The 27,791-nt window shown below is 39.4% G+C and overlaps 2 protein-coding genes across 4 annotated transcripts in view; one reads left to right on the top strand and one right to left on the bottom strand.

Moving 5' to 3' along the window:
- The window catches only part of LOC106140284 (poxin), a 209,168-nt gene that overhangs the window by 31,625 nt on the left and 149,752 nt on the right, over window positions 1-27,791 (bottom strand). The window lies entirely within an intron of this gene.
- Window positions 90-18,619, top strand: LOC106138346 (phenoloxidase subunit 1-like). The gene is made up of 15 exons (XM_060950784.1): window positions 90-157; window positions 835-955; window positions 1,385-1,577; window positions 2,092-2,194; window positions 2,616-2,736; window positions 3,417-3,619; window positions 4,872-5,000; window positions 9,134-9,257; window positions 10,856-11,020; window positions 12,006-12,134; window positions 12,999-13,177; window positions 14,115-14,260; window positions 15,793-16,028; window positions 16,981-17,084; window positions 18,005-18,619. Exons 2-15 carry the CDS (start codon window positions 845-847, stop codon window positions 18,102-18,104), a joined length of 2,043 nt encoding a protein of 680 aa, XP_060806767.1. The 5' UTR covers window positions 90-157; window positions 835-844; the 3' UTR covers window positions 18,105-18,619.

Below are 27,791 nucleotides of genomic sequence, written 5' to 3'. Positions count from 1 at the left end.
TTTATCACCCATGTACACGGCACAACTGCACTCCGCTCCAGGGCTTCGTATAAATAGCTGAGGAGCCCTGGGGTCACCACACTCGAGCCGTGGGATCACGGCTTGACGGACAGGAAAATATTTCTTTAATTTTTTTTGTTTTTCGTGTATTTTTGTGGTGAGTATTTACTTTTTTCTTACAATGTTTTTATACTTTTTAATTTTTTTTTCATTGGTTATAATTTTTTTTTAATTATGTCTTGATTAAGTGTGAAGATGTACATTCAGATTTATTGTAATACATACATACATAATATAATCACATCTGTATCTCATATGGGGTAGACAGAACCAACAGGATTGAATAGACTGAAAGGCCACGTTTAGCTGTATTTTAGATTCTAATAGTAACAGATTGTGAGCGATTAGTCTATTATCCCTTGCGGTGTAGACAGAGCCAGTCTTGAAAAGTTTGATAGGTCACGTTATGGCTTTATGATGGAATTGAGATTGTAATAGCCCATCGCCTACAAGAGGAATCCGTTGTTTATAAGCCTATCCCTTAGTCGCCTTTTACAACATCCATGGCAAAGAGAAAGAGTGGTCCTATTCTTTTTTTTATTGGTGCCCGACACTTTTAAAATGCCATTTTATTTGTTTTCTCATCGGGAAGAATAGAAAAGTGTATAGAAAGTGCTTATTCCTTTAGTGGTCTCTTACGACATTCACGGAAGAAAGATGGAGAGTTTTCATTTTTAAGTGCCGGGTATCAAAAGACATTTTATCCTTTAGTACTTAAGTATTCATTATTGTAGGTATTCAATTTGATTTTACTCATTATAATGATTTCTGTAGAATTTTCAAGATGGCCGATTCCAAACGCGACTTGCTGCGGTTCTTCGACCGGCCCACGGAGCCCTGCTTCATGAAGAAAGGTGACGACAACTCTGTCTTTGAGTTGCCGGACCACTATTATGTAAGTATTTTATGTTAAGAGTTTATTAATCACCCTAATATTTATAACGTTCATTTGTTCTGTAATATATTGCACATCAAAAATTAAAGATAAATACGCTAGCAGTCACGTTTGCTATCCTAATACCGACAGGAGTTAATAGTGCTCAGCGCTTGATTCAAACAAAGGTAGACATTATACATATTTAAATTCATTAGGAGGACTATTCTATATAAATAATCTAGGACATTTCAAACATTAATTAATAATTGTTATCATTTTAGTTTCACAACGTTGGTTGACGTCATATAAATAACTTAAAACTGAGTTAACTGCAGTATTTTTTTCAATAACGTCAACTTCAATTCACATTAACTTCCCTCTAGCCTTAATCTGGTCCACTCGGGCTCCAATTCATTGTTTTCAAACCAATCATAATTACGCTTTCAGCCGGACAAATACCGTAAACTTAGCAACACTCTCGCGAACCGCTTCGGGAACGACGCCTCCCGGACCATCCCGGTTCGCAACATCGCTCTCCCGAACTTAGACTTGCCAATGCAGCTGCCCTACAACGAGCAGTTCTCGCTGTTCGTCGCGAAGCACCGACAGATGGCGGGGAAACTCATCGACATCTTTATGAGTAAGTATGAAACATACACACTTATGATCATTCATTCATTCATATAGTCACGTCTATATCCCTTGCGGAGCAGACAGAGCCAGCAGTCTTGAAAGACTTAAAGACTGAAAGGACTGATTTGAATTGACTGAAAGACCACGTTCAGCAGTTTGTAGTAGAATTGAGATTGAAATAGTGACAGGTTTCTAGACCATCGCCTAAAAGAAGAATCCCAAGCTTATTAGTCTGTTCTTTAGTCGCCTTTTACGACATCCATGGGAATGAGATGGAGTGGTCCTATTCTTTTATATATTGAAGCCGGGAACCCGTTGTGGTACGTCACATCAAGGTAAAGGTAAAAAAAAAAAAACAACAAAAGAATATTTTTCCATCTTGCCCTGACCGAAGATCGAATCGGATCTCAATTACATCATGAACGTGGCCTTTCTGACTTTTAGCTGTGTCTACTTCGTTAGGAACAAAGTCATTATCATATGTATACTATTATATTTATTACCTTCCAATCTTCCACCAGGTATGCGAGACGTGGATGACCTCCTGTCCCTATGCTCTTTCTGCCAGCTCCGCATTAACCCGTACATGTTCAATTATTGTTTGTCGGTCGCCATTCTGCACAGGTAACCACTATACCACTACGTAATTGATATGCATTAATTCATTCATGTTTTTTAATGTAGACGATGTGCATTTGTCCATGATTTAGATTTAAGAGATCTATATTTCTTTATTGACGTCCGATGAAAATGCTGCAGTATATTGATGAAAATGCTGCAGTGTAGTTTGTTCCGCCGCTTCTTCTACGCATGCGCTTTGGAAGCGGTAGTAGTTATAATTAGATTTAAGTGATGTGACGTCAATAAGTGATGCCTTGTATCCAATTTAATTTAAAAGAAAATAGATACTTTTCACAAAAAAAAAAAACCGAGACCATTCGGTTTTTTTTTGTGAAAAGTATCTATTTTTTCAATAAATTGAAGTTGCATGACACTTTGTTTTCTGCAATACATTTTATTAATGCATCAATTATACGTACTCCAGGCCAGACACTAAGGGCATCCAGGTGCCACCCGTGGTGGAGACATTCCCTGACAAGTTTGTGGATCCCAAGGTGTTCAGGAAGGCGAGGGAAGTCACCTCCGTGGTGCCTGCAGGGGCCAGGGTAAGAATACAACGATACATATGACATTTAATCATATCTATATCCTTTGCGAGGAAGACAGAGCCAACGCTCTCGAAAAGATTGAATGGTTGTTCAACTATATGGCTTAATGATTATAGTGACAGTTTGCTAGCCCATTGCCTTAAAAAAAGAATTTCAATTTTACTTGTTTCATTTTTACAATCTTCACGGGAAAAGAAGCAACTGGCACACATTACGTTGTTCCAAGTTTGAACAAGATGAATGTAGTAGGCGCACGCCTACTCCCATAGTCTCCTTAACAACATCCATGGTAACTCTTTCCCATTACATGGAGACACAATTTTAAAGTGCCAGGAAACACCCGGCACTGTCCTCTTCCCCATCTATACTATTATTATAAAGTTGAAGAGTTTGTTTGTTTGAACGCGCTTATCTCAGAAACTACTGGTTCGAATTGAAAAATTATTTCTGTGTTGAACAGATTATTTATCAAGGAAGGCTTTAGGCTATATAACATCACGCTGCAACTATTAGGAGCGAAGAAATAATGGAAAATGTGAAAAATACGGTGAAAATTATTCATCCTTGAGGACTTCAATGATGCCCAAAAGAACTATTCCACGCGGACGAAGTCGCGGGCATAGCAAGCGGGTTAATAATAAGTTGCGATCCTCTCACCACTCTTGGCAATATTTCAGATGCCAATAACAATCCCGACCAACTACACAGCGTCGGACAGCGAGCCCGAGCAGCGGGTGGCGTACTTCCGTGAGGACATCGGCATCAACCTGCACCACTGGCACTGGCATCTGGTGTACCCGTTCGAGGCCGAGAGGTCCATCGTCGCCAAGGACAGGAGAGGGGAGCTGTTCTACTATATGCACCAGCAGATCATTGCTAGGTATGTATTTTTGGGTTTTTTTAGGTTTGAAACACAAGTGACGGTTTTGTCATGTGAGGGTCAATACGTTTAGGTATTCAGAGTAAGTTGCGAGAATCTTAGATTTTTTTGCAAAGTTCGTCAAAGGTAGTGTCTTGAATTAATTTAAGTATACATACATGTTTATATATTTTATTTTATTTATATATGTACGTGTCTCGTAATTGCTTAAGGCATAAGCATCATACCTCGTAAATGAACCATTGTTCACCCTTGCCTCAATTTTGTATGCGATCCTCTTATTGCAAGGTTGGCTGGAAGAGATCCCACTTAGGGATAAGCCTTTGTACTGTACTAGTGTTTTATATTTGTAATGTAATCCTTTAGTGAACAATAAAGCATTTACTTACTTACTTACTTATGGTCATGTCACGAGAAGACCGAGTAAGCCACATGACGCCATAACACTGATCTAGAAATATGGATGTTTGTAAGTAAAAACAATCTGTAGAAACCCTAATTGGCTCACAAATAAAGTGTATCTTAAACAATGTCAAAGGACAGACCTCGGCAATATTCAACTGATCAATAGAATAGAATAGATTTATTTTCAAAATCGGACACAAGGTATCACTTATTGACGTCACATCACTTAAATCTAATTATAACTACCACCGCTTCCAAGTCGAAGAAGCGGAACAAACTACACTGCAGCATTTTCATCGGATGTCAATTTACAAATATAGATCTCTTAAAACTACATTGTGGACGAATGCACATTGTCTACATTAAAAAAAATCATGAATGAATATAGAACTAATTTTATCAATACGAATATTTCGTCAAAATGATGCGGTGTACTTATGAGAGACCAGTGTCATCAACCTTCACCACTAGCACCAGGAGTACCCATTTGAGGAAGCCTTTACGACATCAATGGGAAAGATTTTTTTTTTTTTAATAAATAAATAAATATACACGGGACAAATTACACTGATTCAGTTAGCCTCGAAGTAAGTTCGAAACTTGTATTACGAGATACTAACTCAACGATAGTATATTTTATAATAAATACTTATATAGATAAACATCCAAGACCCAGGACAATCAGAAAAAGTTCTTTTCTCATCATGCCCTGGCCGGGATTCGAACCCGGGACCTCCGGTGTCACAGACAAGCGTACTACCGCTGAGCCACAGAGGCCGTCAAAGATACGAAGCTCTTCTTTTCCACACCGCACGGCACTAAGGATTTTCACTTTTATAATCATCAGGTACAACTTGGAGCGGTTGTGCAACAATCTGGGCCGCGTGACCCGCTTCAACGACTTCCGGCAGCCCATCGCCGAGGGGTACTTCCCCAAGCTGGACTCGCAGGTCGCCAGCCGCTCCTGGCCTCCAAGGTATACATACATACATACATAAAATCACGCCTCTTTCCCGGAGGGGTAGGCAGAGACTACCTCTTTCCACTTGCCACGATCTCTGCATACTTCTTTCGCTTCGTCCACATTCATAACTCTCTTCATACAAGCTCGGCGGTTTCGGGTACTTTTGACCTGACCCTTTACCAGGACGTCCTTAATTTGATCAAGATACGTTCGTCTAGGTCTTCCCACTCCGACCTTTCCCTCCACACTCTCCTTGTATATCTGCTTAGTCAACCTGCTTTCATTCATCCTCTCCACATGACCGAACCATCTTAACATACCCTTTTCTATTCCTGTAACTACATCTTCTTTCACATCACAACATTCCCTTATCACGCTGTTCCTTATCCTGTCACTCAATTTCACACCCATCATACTCCTTAACGCTCTCATTTCCACTGCATTTATTCTGCTTTCATGCTTCTTTTGCCATACCCAACTTTCACTCCCATACATTAATGTCGGGACCAACACGCCCCTGTGCACAGCCAGTCGAGCCTTTTTGGATAGTTTCTGACTGCTCATAAAGGCATGCAAAGCTCCATTCACCATGTTCCCCGCGTTCACTCTCCTTTCAATATCACTATCATACTTGCCATCTGATGTAAACTTTGATCCTAGATATACAAACTCTTTCACTTGCTCCACTTTTTCTCCTCCAATCAAAATATTACATGCTGTCATTTCTTTCTCCATTTCAAAAACCAGTGTTTTAGTTTTACTTACGTTCACTTTCATTCCTTTCTCTTTTAAAGCTTCATGCATACAGTTTACCATCTCCTGTAACTCCTCCGCTGATGACGCCAGTATAACCTGATCGTCGGCATAGAGCAGACATTTGACGATTAACTCATTCATCCTTAATCCACTTTTAGACTCTTTCAAATCTGTCAAACAGCTATCCATAAATAGGTTGAACAGCCACGGTGACGCAACACATCCTTGCCTAACGCCTTTCTCAATCTTAAACCACTCAGTGTGCGCTCCGTTTATCCTGACACAAGCACTCGAATCCTCATATAAGGATTTCAGTGCTCGTATTAAGAGACTGCTCACCCCATGCATAGAAAGTGCTGACCACAATTCATTCCTCTCAACTCTGTCATAGGCCTTTTCCAGATCTACGAATGTGCAATAGACTTTTTGACTCTTGGCCAAAAACTTTTCGGCTATGCACCGCAAGGAAAAGACCTGATCAGTACATCCCATTCCCTTTCGAAATCCCGCTTGAGCATCCCATATTTTGTCATCAGTTTCATTCCTGACTCTATTAATCAATACCTTAGCATACAATTTGCCGACGACGCTAAGCAGGCTTATACCACGATAATTTTTGCAGTCCAGCTGTGACCCTTTTCCTTTGTAAAGTGGCACGATAACAGCCTTACACCAATCTTTTGGTACTCGGCCGCTTCTCCAACACAAATTGAAAAGGCAGTACAACTGACTAGCTACTACGCCTTTTCCTGCTTTAAGCATCTCGACCGACACTCTATCACACCCAGCAGCCTTTCCCGCTTTCATACTCTTAAGTGCTTCCACAATTTCGAACATTTCAATTTCGCCTTCCATCTCATTCTCTTTTTCTTCGCTATAGCAGAAATCTTTCTTATTTCCTTCCTTTTTTTCAAATAAACTTTCAAAATAGTCCTTCCATATCTTTAGTACACATTCTTCTCCTTTCACAACGCTACCATCCTGGCATCTGATCCTAGTCAGCTCTCTGGTTATAGTATTTCCTCGGGCTGACCTTACGGATTTCCAGAATACTTTCAGATTTGACTGAAAGTCTTCTGATAGCCTTTTATCAAAATCCTCTTTATACTCTTCTTTCTTTCTAATCACAGCTTTCTTAACCAAATCTTTCATTTTCTTATATTCCTTACGTGCTTCATTCACATCTTCATCTATAACCTCTTGCATTCTTAAGTTAGCTTTTGCTGCTAACAAATCCAGCCATGCTTTCTTCTTTAATCGCACAAGTTCTTGCACATCTTTACTCATCCACGCATTTTTGTGATTTTTTCCTTTCCTTCTTCTACTTACACCACACACTTCAACAGCTACTTTCACAATTCTTTCTTTAAATTCCTTCCATCCATCTTCAATATCGCTCATTTCCTCTAAATCTTCAAATTCATCCTTCAGTCTATGAATATACTTCTTACCTACATCCATATCTTGCAAATTTTCTACTTTTACTCTTTCCAAAGCGCTGGTTTGCTCCCTTACCCTGTGCCGCCAGCGATTGAAGATACCCCTTATCCGGGATATCACCAGTAAATGGTCCGAGTCAATGCCAGCACCGCGATATGCACGGGTATCCAGCACTTTGTTCTTCAATCTTTCATCTACAATCACAAAGTCTATCATACTTTTTAAAATACCTTCCACTCTTGTGTAGGTGTGGATCTCTTTATGTTGAAACATTGAGTTCGACACAAAAAGATCCCACTCTAGACAAATTTCTAATACACTTCTTCCATTATCATTCACCTTTTCGTCACCAAACGCACCAAGCACCTTTTCATATCCATCACGCTTTACACCCACCCATCCATTAAAATCACCTAACATAATAATCTTCTCATTTGGCTTGGTAACTTTCAATACTTCTCTTACACTATTCCAGAACTCCTCGTTTTCGCTTTTTGCTGATGTTGTACCCCTCGAACCCACATCCCAAGGTGCATAAACACCTAGAACGAAGATCCGAGTGATTCCAACTTTCAGCCTAATCCATAGAAGACGAGGGCTGACACACTCATACTCATTCACGCACTCAGCCATTCGTGCAGAAAGAATTAGACCGACCCCTTGACAGCCTCGGCTGGTACTGGAAATTCCAGACCAATACGCCGTGTAAGGGCCGTGCTGCGTCGCGTCGCATCCTTTCCGCTTCGTTTCATTCACGCACAACACATCCAAACGTCTTTCATCCATCATCTGGCATACTTCCTCAATCTTATCCTTCATTCCTCCTCTTACATTCATCGTCGCAAAGCGGCTTTCAGCAGACCGCATACCGCTCCCGCCGGGAACGAGACGTGATGGGGTGCGGACACCATCGCCGCCATCTAGGTGCTCTTTCAAAAAATTTGCATCCATGCGATTCCCACGAGACGCTAGGGAAAAATTTTGTCCGCCCCAGCAGAGCCCCGCATGCCAGGGTAAGGCTAGCCATTACCTGGGGGTCGCCCAACCCCATGGCGGAAGTGGCACGCTCGAGACTAGGCTCGCCCCTAGCCATGCATCCATCGGCGCGGCAGACCTTAGATTGGCAGGGATTTACATTAAAGAGGAATCCCAAGTCTATCCCTTAGTCGGCTCTTACGACATCCGTGGGAAAGAGATGGAGTGGTCCTATTCTTTTGTAATGGTGCCGGGAACCACACGGCCTCCAAGGTATACCTGACAACATTTTGAAAGAAAGAAAGAAAAATCGTTTATTTGGTACACATTAACAAAATATGAATTTGATTTTGTTCAGAATTGCGCTTTTTAAATTTTTTATACATACATATGGTCACGTCTATATCCCTTGCGGGGTAGACAGAGACAATAGTCTTGAAGAGATTGTTGGGCCATGTTCAGCTATTTGGCTTAATGATGGAATTGAGATTCAAGTAGTGACAGGTTGCTAGCCCATCGCCTAAAAGAGAATCCCAAGTAAGCCTATCCCTTAGCCGCCTTTTTCAACTTTTTTTTTTAAATTTTTATATGTAATTAAAATCACGTCTTATCTACGAGACTACATCTGTAGAATTATGGAGACAACTGTAAATTTTAGACAATCGCCTAGCTAGAAGAAGAATCCCAAGTTAGCATTTCCCATTAAGGGACTTGATAACTAGCTTCAACTTGGGACTTGCTAACTAACTCTTTCTTAGAGATGTCGTAAAAGGTGACTAAGTTACTCGGCTTTTACGACATCTCTTGGAAAGAGTTAGTTAGCAAGTCCTAAGTTAAAGCTCTTTCCTAGAGATGTCGTAAAAGGTGACTAACTTAATCACCTTTTACGACATCTCTAGGAAAGAGTGAGAGTGGAGTGGTCCTATTCCGAAACTCCGGAGACCGCACGGCACATACCTTCGCAATGGTTGCAGGTTCGCCAACTCGAGTCTGCGCGACCTGGACCGCCCCGTCGACCAGATCCGCATCGACGTCTCCGAGCTGGACACGTGGAGGGAGCGGTTCATACAGGCCATCGAGAATGGATTCCTTGTGCTGGTTAGTTAGTTCATTTATTTATTTTTTTTATGTTAAATTGTACAACATACATATATACATATGGTCACGTCTATGTCCCTTGCGGGGTAGACAGAGCCAATAGTCTTGAAAAGACTGAATGGCCACGTTCAGCTATTTGGCTTAATGATAGAATTGAGATTCAAATAGTGACAGGTTGCTAGCCCATCGCCTAGAAAAGAATCCCAAGTTTGTAAGCCTATCCCTTAGTCGCCTCTTACGACATTTATAGGAAAGAGATGGAGTGGTCCTATTCTTTTTTGTATTGGTGCCTGGAACCACACGGCACTGCCTGGAACCACACGGCACCTAATTGTACAACATGTGGACTTAGCGCTACGAGGCATTCTCTGACAGTCTAACCTTTGGACTAAACTGAGATGGACGGCGTCAGTTAAGAATTCAGAATTGCTGTAAAATAATAGTTAAAATTATGCTCAGACGGAGCCCAAGGCCCGCGAAGAGTAGCAGTAGAGGGTGTGACAGAGAGAGTTGAAATCATGTACGACTCAACTAAAACTTAATTGGTATTTCTGACCGTATGAATTTGTTGTATACCTTATAGGACATTTATCCAGATTTAAGTACTGAAAAATATTTATGAGTCTATACTAATATTATAAAGCTGTAGAGTTTGTATGTGCGAACGCGCTAATCTCAGGAACTACTGGTTCGCATTGAAAAATTATTTTTGCGTTGAATATACCATTTATCGAGGAAGGCTTTATGCTATACAACATCGCTGCAACGACGGGAACATTATTCATCCTTGAGGGCTTTAATGATGCCCAAAATAACTATTCAACGCGGACGAAGTCGCGGGTACAGCTAGTGAAATATATGACTCACGAATCTTAAAAATACTTACCGTAAAAATCATAGCTTTAATGAAGGTTTGACATATGTAGGTATGTATGTTTACATACATACGACTTGGGTAGGTATACATACATAGAGACAAGTCGTAGAACAAAACATGTTTGTTTCTATGTAAGCACCTAAGTCATATATACATACATACATAAAATCACGCCTCTTTCCCGGAGGGGTAGGCAGAGACTACCTCTTCCCACTTGCCACGATCTCTACACACTTCCCTCTTCATGCAAGCTCGGCGGTTTCGGGTACTCTCGACCTGACCCTTTACCAGGACGTCCTTAATGCGATCAAGATACGTTCGTCTAGGTCTTCCCACTCCGACCTTTCCCTCCACACTCTCCTTGTAAGTTAATAACGCCAGTGACGGCTTCTGTGGCGCAGCGGTAGTACGCTTGTTTGTGACACCAGAGGTCCCGGGTTCGAATCCCGGTCAGGGCATGATGAGAAAAGAACTTTTTCTGATTGGCCTGGGTCTTGAATGTTTATCTATATAAGTAAGTATTTATTATAAAATATAGTATCGTTGAGTTAGTATCTCGTAACACAAGTCTCGAACTTACTTCGAGGCTAACTCAATCAGTGTTAATTGTCCCGTAAAAAAAAAAAAAATATAAAGAGAGACAAGTAGTAGAACAAAAGATGTTTGTTTCTATGTAAGCACCTTAGTCAATAACCATGTATTTCTGAAACACCTGTTCCAGCCTAACGGTAGACAGATCCCCCTGGACGAGAACACGGGCATCGACGAGCTGGGCAACCTGATGGAGTCATCAGTCATCAGCCGCAACCGCGCCTACTACGGCGACCTGCACAACATGGGGCACGTCTTCATATCGTACGCGCACGATCCCGACCACCGACATTTGGTGAGATTAATTACATATATACATACATACAAACATACATACATACATTCATAAATACATACATACATAAATACAATCACTTATATTGCCCTTGCGAGGTAGACAAAGCCAACAGTCTTGAAAAGACTGATAGGCCACGCTCAGCTATTTGGCTTAATGATTTGAAATTTGAATTGAGATTGAAAAAGTGACAGGTTGCTAGCCCATCGCCTAAAAGAAGAATCCCAAGTTTATAAGCCTATCCCTTAGTCGCCTTTTAAGACATCCATGAGAACGAGATGGAGTGTACTTATTCTTTTTTTTATATTAGTGCCGGGTACCACACGACCCCTTGTATATTTGCCAGGAACTAAAGGAACAAGATAATTAAGTAAAAATAAATATTGAAGAATGGGTATGTTAAGATGGTTCGGTCATGTGGAGAGGATGAATGAAAGCAGGTGCACAATAAGCAGATATACAAGGAGAGTGTGGAGGGAAAGGTCGGAGTGGGAAGACCTAGACGAACGCATCTTGATCAAATTAAGGACGTCCTGGTAAAGGGTCAGGTCAAGAGTACCCGAAACCGCCGAGCTTGCATGAAGAGAGTTATGAATGTGGATGAAGCAAGCAAGCAAGGCAAGTGGAAAGAGGTAGTCTCTGCCTACCCCTCCGGGAAAGAGGCGTGATTTTATGTATGTTATGTATGTATGTAAATGTTGAAGAGCCGTGGGGTTCCCGGCACCAATAAAAAAAGAATAGGACTACTCCATCTCTTTCCCATGGATGTCGTAAAAGGCGACTAAGGGATAGGCTTACAAACTTGGGATTCTTTTTTAGGCGATGAACTAGCAACCTTTCACTATTTGAATCTCAATTCTATCATTAAGCCAAACAGCTGAACGTGGCCATTTTTTCTTGTCTTTTCAAGACTGTTGACTCTGTCTACCCACAAGAGATAGACGTGACCATATGTATGTGTGTAAATATTGAACACGTTCTCCAGGAACAATACGGTGTGATGGGTGACTCTGCCACGGCAATGCGGGATCCGGTCTTCTACCGCTGGCACGCTTACATCGACGACATATTCGTGCTGCACAAGAACAAGCTACCACCTTACAGGGATGACGTCGTGAGTATTCCACTTTCGTCATCTTCCGTTGAAGGATAAGCTGTATTGTAGATATGTTTGTTTGTTAATCCTTTATTCTGCAAAAAAATGAAAAGGAACAGTTCTTGAAATAAAAAGAAAAAAATGGACAATGGCGGATTTATTATCTCAATTGGGTTTTCTTTCAAACTGAAATAGGAATATACCAAATAAAAAAGGCAGCGCAGATAAAAAGCATAGATTATCATAATATCAATAAACATAGAATAAATAATTGTTCAGAATTCACGGCCCACGCCAAGATGGCTGATTCTAAACCCAAAAACTGGACAACAACCAAGCCTTTACTGGCTTACTGTTTTTACTGTTTGACTTTGTTTAGCTTAACTATAACAACTTGAAAGTTACCCAGGAAGTTTTATAAATGTTTGTGACGATATCACTAATGTCACACAGCTGACAAACATAGCGAAGCAAATGAAGAAACTTCCGAGTATACATCCCCGCGGTTCCCCAGGCATCACAGCAGCCTGGCGGAAGATCCCTTTGTCGTCCCGCTACATGTTCATAAACCCTATACCCTAACAAACTTAATATACATACATACATAAAATCACGCCTCTGTCCCGGAGGGGTTAGGCAGAGACTATCTCTTTCCACTTGCCACGACCTCTGCATACTTCCTTCGCTTCATCCACATCCACAGTCACAACTCTCTTCATGCAAGCTCGGCGGTTTCGGGTACACTTGACCTGACCCTTAACCAGGACGTCCTTAATTTGATCAAGATAGGTTCGTCTAGGTCTTCCCACTACGAGCTTTCCCTCCACACTCTCCTTGTTTATCTGCTAACACCAAACATAACAGCTCAGCGTGACCTTTCAGCTGGACTTCCCCGGCATCCGCGTGTCTTCCATCAGCGTGGAGGGCGGCGCCGGAGCCAACAAGTTCGGCACGCACTGGCAGCAGAGCCTGGCCGAGCTGTCCAGGGGGCTGGACTTCACGCCCAGGGGGAGCGTGCTGGCGAGATTCACGCATTTGCAGCACGACAACTTCAATTACATGTAAGTGATTTGTGGTCATTAAAAGAAATTTTAGGAAATCTCCGCTTCAGGTATTTGCAGCTTGGTGACTTCAATAATGAAGAAATTTAAGTTTTAACATAACATTTAATCAAGCCTATATCCCCTGCGGGGTAGACAGAGCGAGAGATTCACGCATTTGCAGCACGACAACTTCAATTATGTGTGAGTGAATTGAACTCAGTCAGTATCGTAGAAAAATACATAAAAGAAGACACTTAAGAGAACTTGTGAGGAACTCTCCAAGCGCATTTGCAGCTTAGTGACTCCAGTAATGAAGAAATTGACGTAACATAATATAACATAGAATCATGTCAATATCCCCTGCGGGATAGACAGAGCGAACATTTACCAAAGGACTGAAAGGCCACGTTCAGCTGTTTGACTTAATGATAGAATTGAAATTTAAACAGTAAAAAGTTGCTAACCCATCGCCTAAAAGAGGAATCCCAAAAAAGGAATCCTACAAGAGTTTTAGAAGTTTCAGCGAAGACCGCAGCGGTACGACATACTGAATCCAAAATAATGATGCAGCTTTTTGAGATATGTTAAACATAGGCGTCTTAAATGCTCCAGTTTCGAGCCTCTCATTCAAGAATTTTCTTCCTGTTCTTCTTTTTTAAACTGATATGAATAATGCCGTGTGGTTCCCGGCACCAATACAAAAAAGAACAGGACCACTCCATCTCTTTCCCATGGATGTCGTAAAAGGCGACTAAGGGATAGGCTTACAAACTTGGGCTTCTTTTTTAGGCGATGGGCCAGCAACCTGTCACTATTTGAATCTCAATTCTATCATTAAGCCAAATAGCTGAACGTGGCCATTTAGTCTTTCAAGACTGTTGGCTCTGTCTACCCCGCAAGGGATATAGACGTGACCATATGTATATGTATATGAACAATAACGATAATTCTCCAGCATCGAGGTGAACAATACGAGCGGGCAGTCTCGCATGGGGACGTTCCGCATCTTCCTGGCGCCTACGCGGGACGAGCGCGGCTCCCTGCTCGACTTCAACGACCAGCGGCGCCTCATGGTGGAGCTGGACAAGTTCTCTGAGGGCTGTGAGTTACATATCGTCGGGGATAGTTCAAATCCGCGTTACTAGCATTGGATAATTCCGCGTATATGACAAATGTAGCCATTTTAAGTTCTCGCGGGCAATTCACGCAAAATCATGATAGGCTGCCACCGACTTGAAACGAGTTCATTTCGACCAAGAGATAGAACACATAACTAATTACTTTTTGTGTAAAAATGAGCTTAACATTAATTGAATTAATAAAGTTATTAAGTTGTAACCTTCCCCTGTAAAACTGGATCTATTGCAAATACGCACCTTTTACGTATGGTAGATTCGCGGATTTGCACTATCCCCGACGATATATACGAGGCAGACAGAGCTTACAGCTTCAAAAGCCTTAATACATACATAAAAATCACGCCTCTTTCCCGGAGGGGTAAGCAGAGACTACCTCTTTCCACTTGCCACTTCTTCCAGCCTAAATATTGGAATTGAGGTCCAAATAGCGACAAGTTGCTAGCCCATCGCTTAAACAATTCTTAATTTTATTAGCCACTCCGTTGATTGTCCTTTATAACTTATTAAACATCTCCAACTGTCTCTCATTTTACTGTGTCCCTGACGCATCCTTCGCCACCAAGCTTCAAGGACCTGAGATTCGCTAAATCTTAAATTATACATACATACATACATACATATCATCACGTCTATATCCCTTACGGGGTAGACAGAGCCAACAGTCTTGAAAATACTGTAAGGCCACGTTCAGCTATTTGGCTTAATGATTGAATTGAGATTCAAATAGTGACAGGTTGCTAGCCTGTCGCCTAAAAAAGAATCCCAAGTTTGTAAGCCTATCCCTTAGTCGCCTTTTACGACATCCATGGGAAAGAGATGGAGTGGTCCTATTCTTTTTTGTATTGGTGCCGGGAACCACACGGCACGGCACGGCTTAAATTATCTTCTAAATTATTTCAAATTCAAAATTTTTATTCATTATTATAGGATACTTCATATCGCTTAATGTTGTGAAACCAAACAACATTGGTTGACGTCAAATAAATAACTTGAAACTAAGTTTACTGCCGCTTTCAAGGCGTCAGTGCAAAAGAAGCAAACTGCACTGCAACATTTTCTTCAACAACGTCAACTTCACAACTATCCAAACTCAGATTAGAAATGTGGACAAGAGAATAGATACATTGTTCAGATTAATTTATTTATATGAGATTTTAATGATAAATAAAAAAAATATGGATCACCAAGTCATATGGTCACGTCTATATCCCTTGCGGGGTAGACAGATCCTACAGTCTTGTTAAGACTAAATGGCCACGTTCAGCTATTTGGCTTTATGATATAATTGAGATTGAAATAGTGACAGGTTGCTAGCCCATCGCCTAAAAAAGAATCCCCGGTTTGGAAGCCTATCCCTTAGTCGCCTTTTACGACATCCACGGGAAAGAGATGGAGTGCCCCTTTTTTTTTTGTATCGGTGCCGGGAACCACACGGCGCTGCCATTGTTTCTCTGCCTTTTAATGCGTAAAATTGATAACCCAAGTTAATTCCAGTGCGTCCTGGCAATAACACGATCCGCCGTCTCAGCACTGATTCCTCGGTCACCATTCCCTTCGAGAGAACCTTCCGCGCCCAGGAGTCGCGCCCCGGGGACCCAGGGTCCGCCTCCGCCGCCGAGTTCGACTTCTGCGGCTGCGGGTGGCCCCACCACATGCTGCTGCCGAAGGGGACCCAGCAGGGGTACCCTGTGGTCTTGTATGTGATGGTGTCTAACTGGGAGGAAGATAGGGTAAGTGGTAACAGAACAGTCTAGAAATTTCTTAAAGCATTAAGGACAGTGCCGTGTGGTTCCCGGCACCAATGAAAAAAATAATAGGACCACTCCATCTCTTTCTCATGGATGTCGTAAAAGGCGACTAAGGGATAGGCTTACAAAATTGGGATTCTTTTTTTAGGCGATGGGCTGTCTGGCTGCTACCTGTCACTATTTGAATCTCAATTCTATCATAAAGCCAAATAGCTGAACGTGGCCATTCAGTCTTTTCAAGACTGTTGGCTCTGTCTACCCCGCAAGGGATATAGACGTGACAATATGTATGTATGTATGCATTAAGGACATTGTGTGTACCAGCTGCTCTATCAGTATACCTCTAGGTTTGGATTAGATATATACTAATTAAGAAGAATAGTGGTTTTTGAAATAACGGAGCACTCGGTAAAATAAAAGGCCTTAATAAATTTGACGGCCTCTGTGGCGCAGTGGTGGTACGCTTGTCTGTGACACCGGAGGTGCCGGGTTCGAATCCCGGCCAGGGCATGATGAGAAAAGAACTTTTTCTGATTGGCCTGGGTCTTGGATGTTTATCTATAAAAGTATTCATTATAAAATACAGTATCGTTGAGTTAGTATCTCGTAACACAAGTCTCGAACTTACTTCGAGGCTAACTCAATCAGTGTAATTTGTCCCGTATATATTTATTTATTAAGTGGTTTCAGAACAGTCTAGAAATTTCGTTAAGCATTAAGGACATAGTGTGTACCAGTTACTCCTCTTTTCGTGCAGATTGTAACAGACTTGAGTCCCTATTTTTGGCGATGGATCAGCAACCTGTTTCTATTAGAATCTTAATCCTATCATTAAGCCAAACAGCTCAATGTAACCTTTCAGTCTTTTCAAGACTGTTACCTCTGTCTACGCCGCAATTGATATAGACGTGACTGTATGTATGTATGGTTCTAGATCGAGCAAGACCTGGTCGGGTCGTGTAACGACGCGGCCTCGTACTGCGGTCTGCGCGACCGCAAGTACCCAGACAAGCGCGCCATGGGGTTCCCCTTTGACAGGTAGGTACCCTGAATTCGGGTAACTTTGCTCCTTTTCGGGGTAACATAATCCCACGTATTTTTCGTTATCTCCCGTTTCAAGTACTTTAATCATCATTTTTCTATCGTATTTCATATCAACAATTTAAATTTCAATATTAATTCATAAGTACTTTTTATCGATAATTTAATCAAAGTAATTACAAAAATAGTGTGGATTAATGTTACCCTGAGAGGCCAAAGTTACTCCAATTGACTGTAAGTGAAGTAAATGTAAAAAGAATTAATTCAAAGAAGGTGCCGTGTGGTTCCCGGCACCGATTAAAAAAGAATAGGACCACTCCATTTCGTTCCCATGGATGTCGTAAAAGTTGACTTAGGGATAGGCTTAAGAACTTGGGATTCTTCTTTTAGACGATGGGCTAGTAACCGGTAACTATTTGAATCTCAATTCTATCATTGAGCCGAGCGACTGAGCGTCGCCTATTAGTTTCAGACTCAGAGTCAAGTCTCAGTCTCTTCCAGACTGTTGGCTCTGTCTACCCCGCAAGACATATAGACGTGATTTTATGTATGTATGTAACTGACATAAATAAGTCAGCTTAATTTTTACATTCTGCTTAATAAAAAGGAAAAATATTGTTTGCTTGTAACGAATTAACTCAAAAACTAAATTAATTTTGAGATTTAGCGCATCGTATTACAAACAACAACCTATAAATATGTTTTATCACTACATAGTATAAAACAAAGTCGCCATTTTAGTCTGTTTGTCTGTATGCTTAAATCTTTAAAATTACTCAACGGATTTTGATGCGGGTTTTTGTAACAGGTAGAGTGATTCAAGAGGAAGGTTTTTCATGTATAATAACATTTATAATTTTGCACCCGTGCGAAGCCGGGGCGGGTCGCTAGTTTCATATATTCAATGTGATTTGCAGGCCTGCAAGCGCTAACAAGCTGAGCGACTTCCTCCGACCCAACATGGCGGTCAGGGAGTGCTCCATCAGCTTCACTGATGCTGTACAGCAGCAGCAATGAACAGACAGGACCGACCAACAAACAAATATAGACTCAAGTTGAAATTCATAAGAATATATTAAGTAATGTGAGAGCACGTCTTGAAGAGACTGATAGGCCACATTTAGATGTATGATGGAATTGAGATTCAAGTGTTGGTCCTATACTTTTTATTTTGGTGCCGGGAACCACACGGCACTAAGATTTGAGACAAATCACAATTCCTCTCTCTCTGTGGTCGTACCCTCATGTCTGAAGATCGTGGTCAGCATCAGGATTGCTGCAGAACTGATGGTCGGCCGTGTAAAATGTTGAGAACCATTTAAAACACGATATTTTATTAAAACTTCATTGCACAAAATACAAATGTATAGCACAATTGGCGGACTTAATGCTTGAATCATTATCTACCAGTCAACCATTGGGTCTGACAGAGAACTTTATGTGGGGTACCTTTGTTTTGTATATTATATAATTACTTAAAATTTCACACATTTTTAGGCGATGGGCTAGCAACCTGTCACTATTTGAATCTCAATTCTTATATATATATTCATTAAGCCAAATAGCTGAACGTGGCCTATCAGTTTTTTTAAGACTGTTAGTACTATCTAGCTCGCAAGGGATATAGACGTGACTATACGTATGTATGTATGTACTTAAAATTTCACACTGTAAAAAATGATGGCAAGCCAATTTTGTTTATCGAGCGATCCAGACACTGATTAATCGTCATTTTAACCATTCATTAGCCGTATAGAAAATTTCGACACAACAGAAATATTAATATGAAAGCACGTAAAACTGTTTCTGTCAGAGCGCCGGTGGCCAAATCAGTAAAGTTCCTGGTTAAAATGCGTGGTGCGCAGAAAGGCACAGGTTCAAATCCCACCTCGGCATTGTACCAATGACTAAGGGAAAACATCGTGAGCAAACCTGCACATTCAGGCAACTGGATGTGTGTCTATGGATCCAATACGGGTTAGGTTTACTTGCAAAGGTTGCGGAGGTCAGATGGGAGTCGCTTCGTGTAGAAATCTGACTCACCCAATCTAGGATCCATGGACAAAGGCATACTCCAGAGAAGTGAGGACTGAGGAGGCAAGCAAAGAGAAGGAAGAATGACAGTTTCTGGAGGAAGGAAAATTATTACTGACAGCTGTTTTGAAATAGACAATAGACTTAACTTTGTTTAACTTGAGTCTATAAAAAGACTTTTTGGCATGAAACAATGGACTTTGTAATCGTATATAAATCTAAGTTAGAATAACAAATGGGTCATTAGTTTAAGTAGTCTTACCTCTGTAAATAATTGTAAATATTTAAACAATGCTATTTCATAAGACTGAATAAATTAGCCTTTTACAAAACGAGCTTTTATTTGTTACCTAATATGAACTTATTTAGTCAGTTGACATCATATGATACATACATACATATAGTTTATGGCACGTCTATATCCCGTGCGGGGTAGACAGAGCCAAAAAACTGAAGACCACGTACAGCTGGATTGCATTTTGTTGGAATCCCAACTAATGTGAAAGTAAGTCTATTTGTTTGTTGTCTCTTCACGACTACGAGTTATATTAACTTAACTAGTCTTCTTGAAATTGCGTACAATATTAATTAAGAGTCTGTGAAGGACCTAGGATACTTTTCAAAAACTAAAGTTCCTGAGAGATTAGCGGAAAACCTGCATTCTTTTGTAGGTGGCGTTTAATAGGCGCGGGCGAAAATGCGGGTAAAAAAAACCTAACTTTTTACAAATAAAAAATTAACAACATATGTAGGTAGAATGGTCCAAGGGGTAGCAATTATCACTAGAATAGAATAGATTTATTTTCAAAATTGGGTACAAGGTATCACTTATTGACGTCACATTACTTAAATCTAATTATAACTACTACCGCTTTCAAAGCGCATGTGTAGAAGAAGCGGCAGAACAAACTACACTGCAGCTACACTGCACTACACTACACTGCAATACCTGAATCTTGAATTCCGTCATTCAGCCGAATGTCGGCTTTCAGTCTTTTGGAAACTGTTGGTCTGTCTACACCGTTAGGAACAAAGATGATACCTATGTATAAAGACGATTCATCAAATCTATGAAAATATTTTTTTTTCGGAAATTCATTAAACCGCTAATCTGTGCCGACCTCAAATAGCTGAGCGAATTAAAAAAATATTAAATTCTTGTCGCGAGTAAGGATTCCCCACGTTTGTTAATTGTATGTACAGTAATTTAGCGAGTGTTTTGGCAGTCTGTCACCAGCGCTCATTTGTCGTGAAGAAATGGAGCAAATAACACAGGTACGTGCATAATATCCATAACAATTTATAAAACATACGTATACAAGTTTTATATTAGTTATTAAGCTAACCCGAAACCGCTGAGCTTGCATGAAGAGAATGATGAATGTGGATGAAGCGAAGGAAGTGTGCAGAGATCGTGGCAAGTGGAAAGAGGCAGTCTCCGCCTACCCCTCCGGGAAAGAGGCATGATTTTATGTATGTATGTATGTATTAAGCTTAAGCAACTGCGCATACCCGTTTAGGATGCTAAGTTGGAACAATTTTAGTTTTTAAGAAACCTTGTATCTTATTAGTTGGTTGTGTTGCCTTATAAATAAATAAATAATGACGTCTATTTCCCTTGCGCGCTAAACAGATCCAACATTCTTGAAAAGACTGATATGCCACGTTCAGCTGTTGGGTATGATGATAGAATTGAGATTCATATAGTTGCTAGCCAGTCGCCTAAAAGAAGAATCCCAAGTTGGTAAGGCTATCTCTTTGTCGCCTTTTACGACATTCAAAGGAAAGAGATGGAGTTGCCCAATTCTTTTTTCCATTGATGCCACCACACGGCACCATTAGAAAAAAGACAATTATACAATTTAAAAAAGAAATTGTATTATTGTTCTTTAAGATTATAATTCTCTCATGAGCATCCGTAGTTGAGCTATCAAAATACGTGTTTTTAGTTTTCGAGTTACCGCAATCACTTAGGACTCCTAAAACTTACCTTCAAAAGGACTTCCTTAGGACCTTTGAATCTTTTCTGAATGACGTTAACGTTGAGCTGAGAGATAGAATTTACAAATGTAAATATGTCTGGATATTTTCGGTAGTATGCAATTAAAATCATATTACTAACAGCATAATGATCGCCACACTTAGCTTAATTATAGAGAATTAAACAGAGACAATTTTAAAAATGCCTTAATTTCACATCAGTCTAATAACGGTATAAACAGGAAATTTAAACTGTAAGAGACACTTCTCAAAATATTTTTATATGGCACGCATATTAATATAAATAAAAATCATATTATTAATATTTTAGGCAATCTTTTGGTACATTTATTTAATTTTTGCGCCATTACGTTTTTCTAAATAATAACTTATTATTTTTGTTTATTTTTCAGATTTTCTTGCTTTGGCTTTTAGTACTGGCAAATGGTCACCTTTCTTTTGTGCATCATGACAGCCAAGGCCCAGCAAAAACATTCGACCCGTTACATCTAATGCCACGCAGAGGACAGCATAGTTTTCTCGATCCCCCTGATGTAGGACCTCACCACAGACACATTCATCCAGATGAGGACGATTCTTTAGGTGCCATGCCTTTAGGCCCTCTAGATGGACCACCATTATTTGAAATAAAAAACAAAAAGGACCTCCAGAAAGGCAATATAATAGTGACTACAAAACCTTCAACATTGAAGGGAAGTCTTCCAATAGACGAAAACAATAAAAATTACATCATATCCAATACGGATATCAATAAAAAACTGACAAATGTTGAAAGTGATTTCCTAAAACCCAATAATACTGCTCCGCTGTCTAATGCCGGACTTATTCTCAGGACTAATGAAAACAAAACTATAGCCGCAAATCCTGTTGATGAAGAAATAGTAAAATTAAAAGATAAGATAACTATTGATAATAAATCTAGCGTCAACAATCAACAAGGAGATTCAATTGTATTTCCAGATACAATTGATGAAAACCAACAAAAATATATAAACGAAATTGGTGACAGTAAAAAAACGGAAGACAGTAATTCAAATTACACCAAAACTGATTCTTCAGCTTTTCCTGTACAAGTGGTGCAACTATTGCCAACACAAGCACCTATTATGCCTAATTCGGTTCCAAATACGAATGGAAATGTTATGATATTATCTGAGAACCCATCGGGGTATTCTCAAAATCCTGTTTATCAAGCGTTGCCTACAAATGACGTCTTTCCAAATCGTCAAGCAGCTTCAACGTTACCAAATTCGATACAAGGAACTGTTAATAGTAATGTTATAAATTCATTTCCTCAAAACAGTCAGCCATTAAGCCAAGCTTTGAATTACAACAATAATTATTATCAAAATCCGAGCCAAGCTATTACACCAAACTCTCAGTATGGTTCTCCTCTGATTCAAAATGGAAACAATTTAAACCAGAACTATGCCACTCTAAATAGTGTTCCCAATAATATGGATGGATATTCAGGTGTTGATCAAGGAGGCCAACAAAACCGTATAGCAATAGCTACTATGATGGTCAATCCTACTTCACTTAATAGCAAAAATCTTCAGAGTTATAGCGGACAACAACAGAATCTGTTTCCAGCAAGCAACATACAAAATAACAGTCCTTTACAACAGGGTCAAATAGTTTCTACCGGAGTAATGCCTACATATAATCAAGGAAACATAGTTGCACAAGGTTTTCCTGCCCAGAACTTCAATGGAAATAATGGCGTATCATATGTTCCACAAACATATACGGCAAATGTGAATGCACAGCCTGGGTATGTCATATCGAATAATAATCAGTTAAATAATAATATCAACAATATTGCTCAACCAGTAAATCTAAACCCACAAGGGAATATAGTGAACACCAATCTCAACAGTGTATTGCCTGATAATACTCAAAAATATATGCTAATTAATATACAGCAACAAAATTTACCACAAAATGGTCAAGTTATTAGTGCATTACAAAATGGACAATTAGTGACGTTAGTACCACAACTTTCAAATAGCGGTTACGTTAACAATAACATTGTAAATCAAACACCAATTTTAAACGGTATTTTACAACCAGTAACACAAAATCCTGTTTTAAGTCCTCAAGTAAATTCTATTGGTGTCAATAGTTACTCAAATCCAACTAACTTTGCTTTAAATAATAATAATCCACCTGGCAATGTAATTCTACTTAATGGTCAGACTAATTTGAATAATGGTCAGAATTCTCTTGTCAACGGTCAAACGCTTTATACATTAGTAACAGTGCCTAACGGTTATGTCAGTAATGGTAATAACCAAATGCAGAGTCCACCAGTAAATTTGATTGCCACTAATGACAAAGAGGAAAACCATAATGCCACAACCAATCACGCTGCGTGAAATAATTCAATTTTGTTAGTAAAGAAGGTGCCTTTTATTTAAGTTGACATAAATTGTTATTTATCATTGTAATTATGTGATTGTTTGTTATAAATAAATAAGTAGTAATAATAATAATTTGGATTAAATATCTTTTACTGGATTTCATCCATGTTTAATTCAAATTCCCGTGTCGCTTGGTACTTTTTAGAGAACGTATCCTATATTAGTAAAATCGATCATGCAGTTTAGCTGTAAAAGTGTAACACACAGTTATACGGATGTTCGATGTTCAAATGCACTGTGTAATTGACAGGAGTTGTCACTATGCGAATCAGTTGCAAATAAACAATCACCTGTGGTTTTTTAAAGAGTAGATCCAGCTAAGTGTTACCATAGACAACAAAAAATATCACCCCTGCTTCCCAGACGGAGGTAGGCCTTTGCCTACCTACCAAATTTTTAAACTTGCCACGATCCGTACATATTCAGTCGCTTCTGTCGCTTTGTCCACATTTTTAAATCTCGTTGACAGAAAGACATAGGTATGTTCACATTTATTTATAGTGTGTATGTATGGCCTTGACTTAAATTTTAATTAATAATTGTTAAGTTATAATAGTAAAGTAATCAGGATCACATTACACGATAATAACTGCCAAAGTCTTCTTAAGTATCTTATTTACTCAGTTTCTTCAGTTATTGCGTAGTATTTTCCTGCAATCACAATTTTATTGGCGTGTCCTTTGGGTGTCTGGGACCAAATTATAGGAGCATGAATGTTAGTAAAATCGTATTTATGGCTACAATTGACAGAATAATTACACATAGAGATGGACAGTTATCTTTATCAGCATCAATAATACCAATCTTCATTAATATTTCAATGACAAATTGATTTCCCTATATTCATCATTTTGTAGGGATAATCAATGTAATTCATCAATATAAATATAAATCATCATAATGTAAATAATTAATAGGTAATCTTAGCAAATATTTAAACAATTAAAAAGCACTATCTCATATAATATCAGGATGAAAATAAACCAATGTAAAAATAAACAATAATCCTGACTAAAAGGTATGTACCTACAACCTTGGCTCTTGGGCGGAGGAAGCTGAAAATTGGCATCCCTATATGTTCCTTAGGGAGCCAAAGGAAGCACTTAGATATGATTTTTTAAATTTCCCATGAGAAGGGTATAAAAACAATTGGAGTTTTCATATGAAGTAGTCGGAAATAGTAAAGCCCAACTAATCTTATAAATGCGAAAGTAAGTTTGTTTGTTTGTTGTCTCTTCACGCGTAATATACTGAACCAACGTTATTGAAATTTTGACAATATATAACTAGGAGGTTAGAGAAATACATATACTTCATCCAGTCAAAAACTATAGTACCCGATTAGCTAAAATTCGCGCGTGTACGTGGCGCTAATATCGCTGCGGGTAAATACTAGTTAAATATAAATTCCCCGTATCGGCGGTAATAGATAAATTGGTCGTTTCATTCATCCCGTTTTCTTGGCAAAGGGATTTGGCCGGTGTCTTGGATCAGTAAATTTGTCCCGATCCGATTTTCCGGGCGAATACGAGCGAAATTTTATTTATTTGAAATCTTTAGGCGGGATTATTAAGAACTTTATTGAGATACCAGCAAACTTTCTTAATTTAAATTTATGTTCCATTTCATTTGGTGGTTGGCTAAAAGTGATTTTTGTATGTCTGGGGTTGTAATTTTAAAATTTACATCACATTCTGTGACAGATTTAGTTGTGCCGTTTTTTCTTAAGAATAGGGACACTCCCTCTCTATCACATGGATGTCGCAGAAGGCGACTAAGGGAAATGCTAATAAAGTGGGATTTTAATCTCAATTTTATTATTAAGCCGTACAGCAGAGCATCGCCTTTTAGCCTTTGCTACAATGTTGGCTCTGTTTACCCTGTAAGGGATAAAGTTCTGTAAGTAAGAGTACCTAAAAACCGACAAGTTAGAGACTTATTCAGAAGAATACAGGAATCATGGCAACTGGATCTTTCTCTGCCTACCCCTACGGAAAAGAGGCGTGATTTTATATATGTATGTATAGTGTACAGTCATAATTCATTAAATACATTTTTTGGACTCCGTAAAGTATAAAATCCGGGCCTGGACATCTGATTTCTTCCATCATAGTTACCGTGTGGTTCCCGGCACCAATACAAAAAAGAATAGGACCACTCTATCTCTTTTCCATGGATGTCGTAAAAGGCGACTAAGGAATAGGCTTACAAACTTAGGATTCTTTTTTTAGGCGATGGGCTAGCAACCTGTCACTATTTGAATCTCAATTCTATCATTAAGCCAAATGCTGAACGATGCCATTCAGTCTTTTCAAGACTGTTGGCTCTGTCTGCCCCGCAAGGGATATAGACGTGACCATGTATGGTAGTGGATGTAAGGTATGTATGTATGTATGTAGTTACCGAGTGACGATATAATAATATCGACAGAATAATATCTTTAGGTCATGGTTTACTCGTGTTTTTATTGGCTCGACTCGAGCATTTTAATCACCGATATTAAACGTCTTTTTTGCTCTGAAGAAATTTCAATTTCTGAAAAAATTGATGCGCTTATTCGATTTAAAGTTCAGGAATCCGTTTTTAGTTGAAGTTTTTGAAGTGCTTCTATAGAATTATCTTCTTAGCGTTGGTTGTCAAAAAATACTATTAAATGCGTTATGCATGTTGGAACACTATTTCAATTTTGACATCTTAAATGCATTTATATGTAATGTAAACATGTATACGTATAATCACGTCCATATCTCTTGTGGGGTAGACAGAGCAAACAGTCTTAAAAAGACTGAAAGGCCAACAGCTGACCGTTTGGCTGTAACGATAGAATTGACATTCAAATAGTGACAGGTTGCTAGCCTGACGCCTAAAAGAATAATTCTAAGTTTATAAGCCTATTCCTTGATCGCCTCTTACGACATCCATGGGAAAGAGATGGAGTGGTCCTATTCTTTTTATCTAATGGTGCCGGGAACCACACGGCACCATGTAAACGTCTTTAAACATATTTTGGTAAATAATTTTATCTTATTTAAGGTTAGGTCCAAGTACCTCCTGACAACAGCTAGCTTAAATCACGATTCAGCCCATTGTACTTCGAAAAACTTTTTATCGTGCTTACCTCGTAAGGGATAAGGACGTGATTTATGTACTGTATTTAACATATGTAAGCTCTAACGTCCGGAAATGTTCCGGCCGCTTGATTTCCCTGGCGAATGCTTACTATCAACAAACTTGAAACCTTATCTATGTATGTATGTAAATGATGATGGTCCCAAGGGCGCCTAATGGAATTTGAGATGCATCCTGACACACAATTTACAAGATGGATGGAACATGATACGAGTTAATCTGGACTTGACTAACTTTCGCCTGCGAATCTCCGCGTATTTTCTATATCTTTATATATTACTAGCTGTGCTCGAGACTTTGTCCGCATACAGTTATTTTGGGAATCATTGAAGCCCTCAGGGATGAATAATTATCCCCATTTTTTTCGCATTTGCAGTCGCAGTCGCAGTTGCAGCGAGATGTTATATAGCCTTAAGCCTTCCTCGATAAATGGTCTATTCAACACAAAAATTATTTTTCAGGTAAAACCAGTAGTTCCTGAGAATAGCGCGTTCAAACAAGCAAATAAACTCTTCAGTTTTATAATATTAGTATAAATATACATATATTATCTAAAGATTGTTCAAACAAATTAGATTAACCCACATTTTTAGGCGTTAGTAAATTTTGTCAACAGTCTTTTCGAGACTGTTGGCTCCGTCTACCCCGCAAGGGATATAGACGTGATTATATGAATAAATGAATGTATTTAGAACACTATGTGTGATTATGAGAGTGATTTGTTTGACACTAGTCCCCTAGAGGAAGTACACCCGACATTAGTGTTGGGAAGTGGTTCCAGAGAACTACTCCACAACTAATGAAGACCGACCAAGTTTTGGGACTATTGAGTACCAATTTCCGAAGTAAGAACACGAGAAACTACTGAGAAACGAGTAGGTATGATAAGAAATACATAGTTCCATTTGATTTTTTGTGGAGTGTGATAAATTAATTTAGGATTCTTCTTTCAGTGCCGTGTGGTTCCCGGCACGGTAGAATTGGACCTCACTTTCCCATGGATGTCGTAAAAGGAGACTCAGGCATAGGCTAATAAACGAGACTCTCTACGCTTCTGTAATTAAATAATTATAAAATAATTATTAAGAATAGGGTAAGAGATAGGCTTACAAACTTG

Source organism: Amyelois transitella, chromosome 22 (assembly GCF_032362555.1).
Source record: "Amyelois transitella isolate CPQ chromosome 22, ilAmyTran1.1, whole genome shotgun sequence".
Lineage (NCBI taxonomy): Eukaryota > Metazoa > Arthropoda > Insecta > Lepidoptera > Pyralidae > Amyelois > Amyelois transitella.
This window is presented reverse-complemented; position numbering and strand designations above follow the sequence as displayed.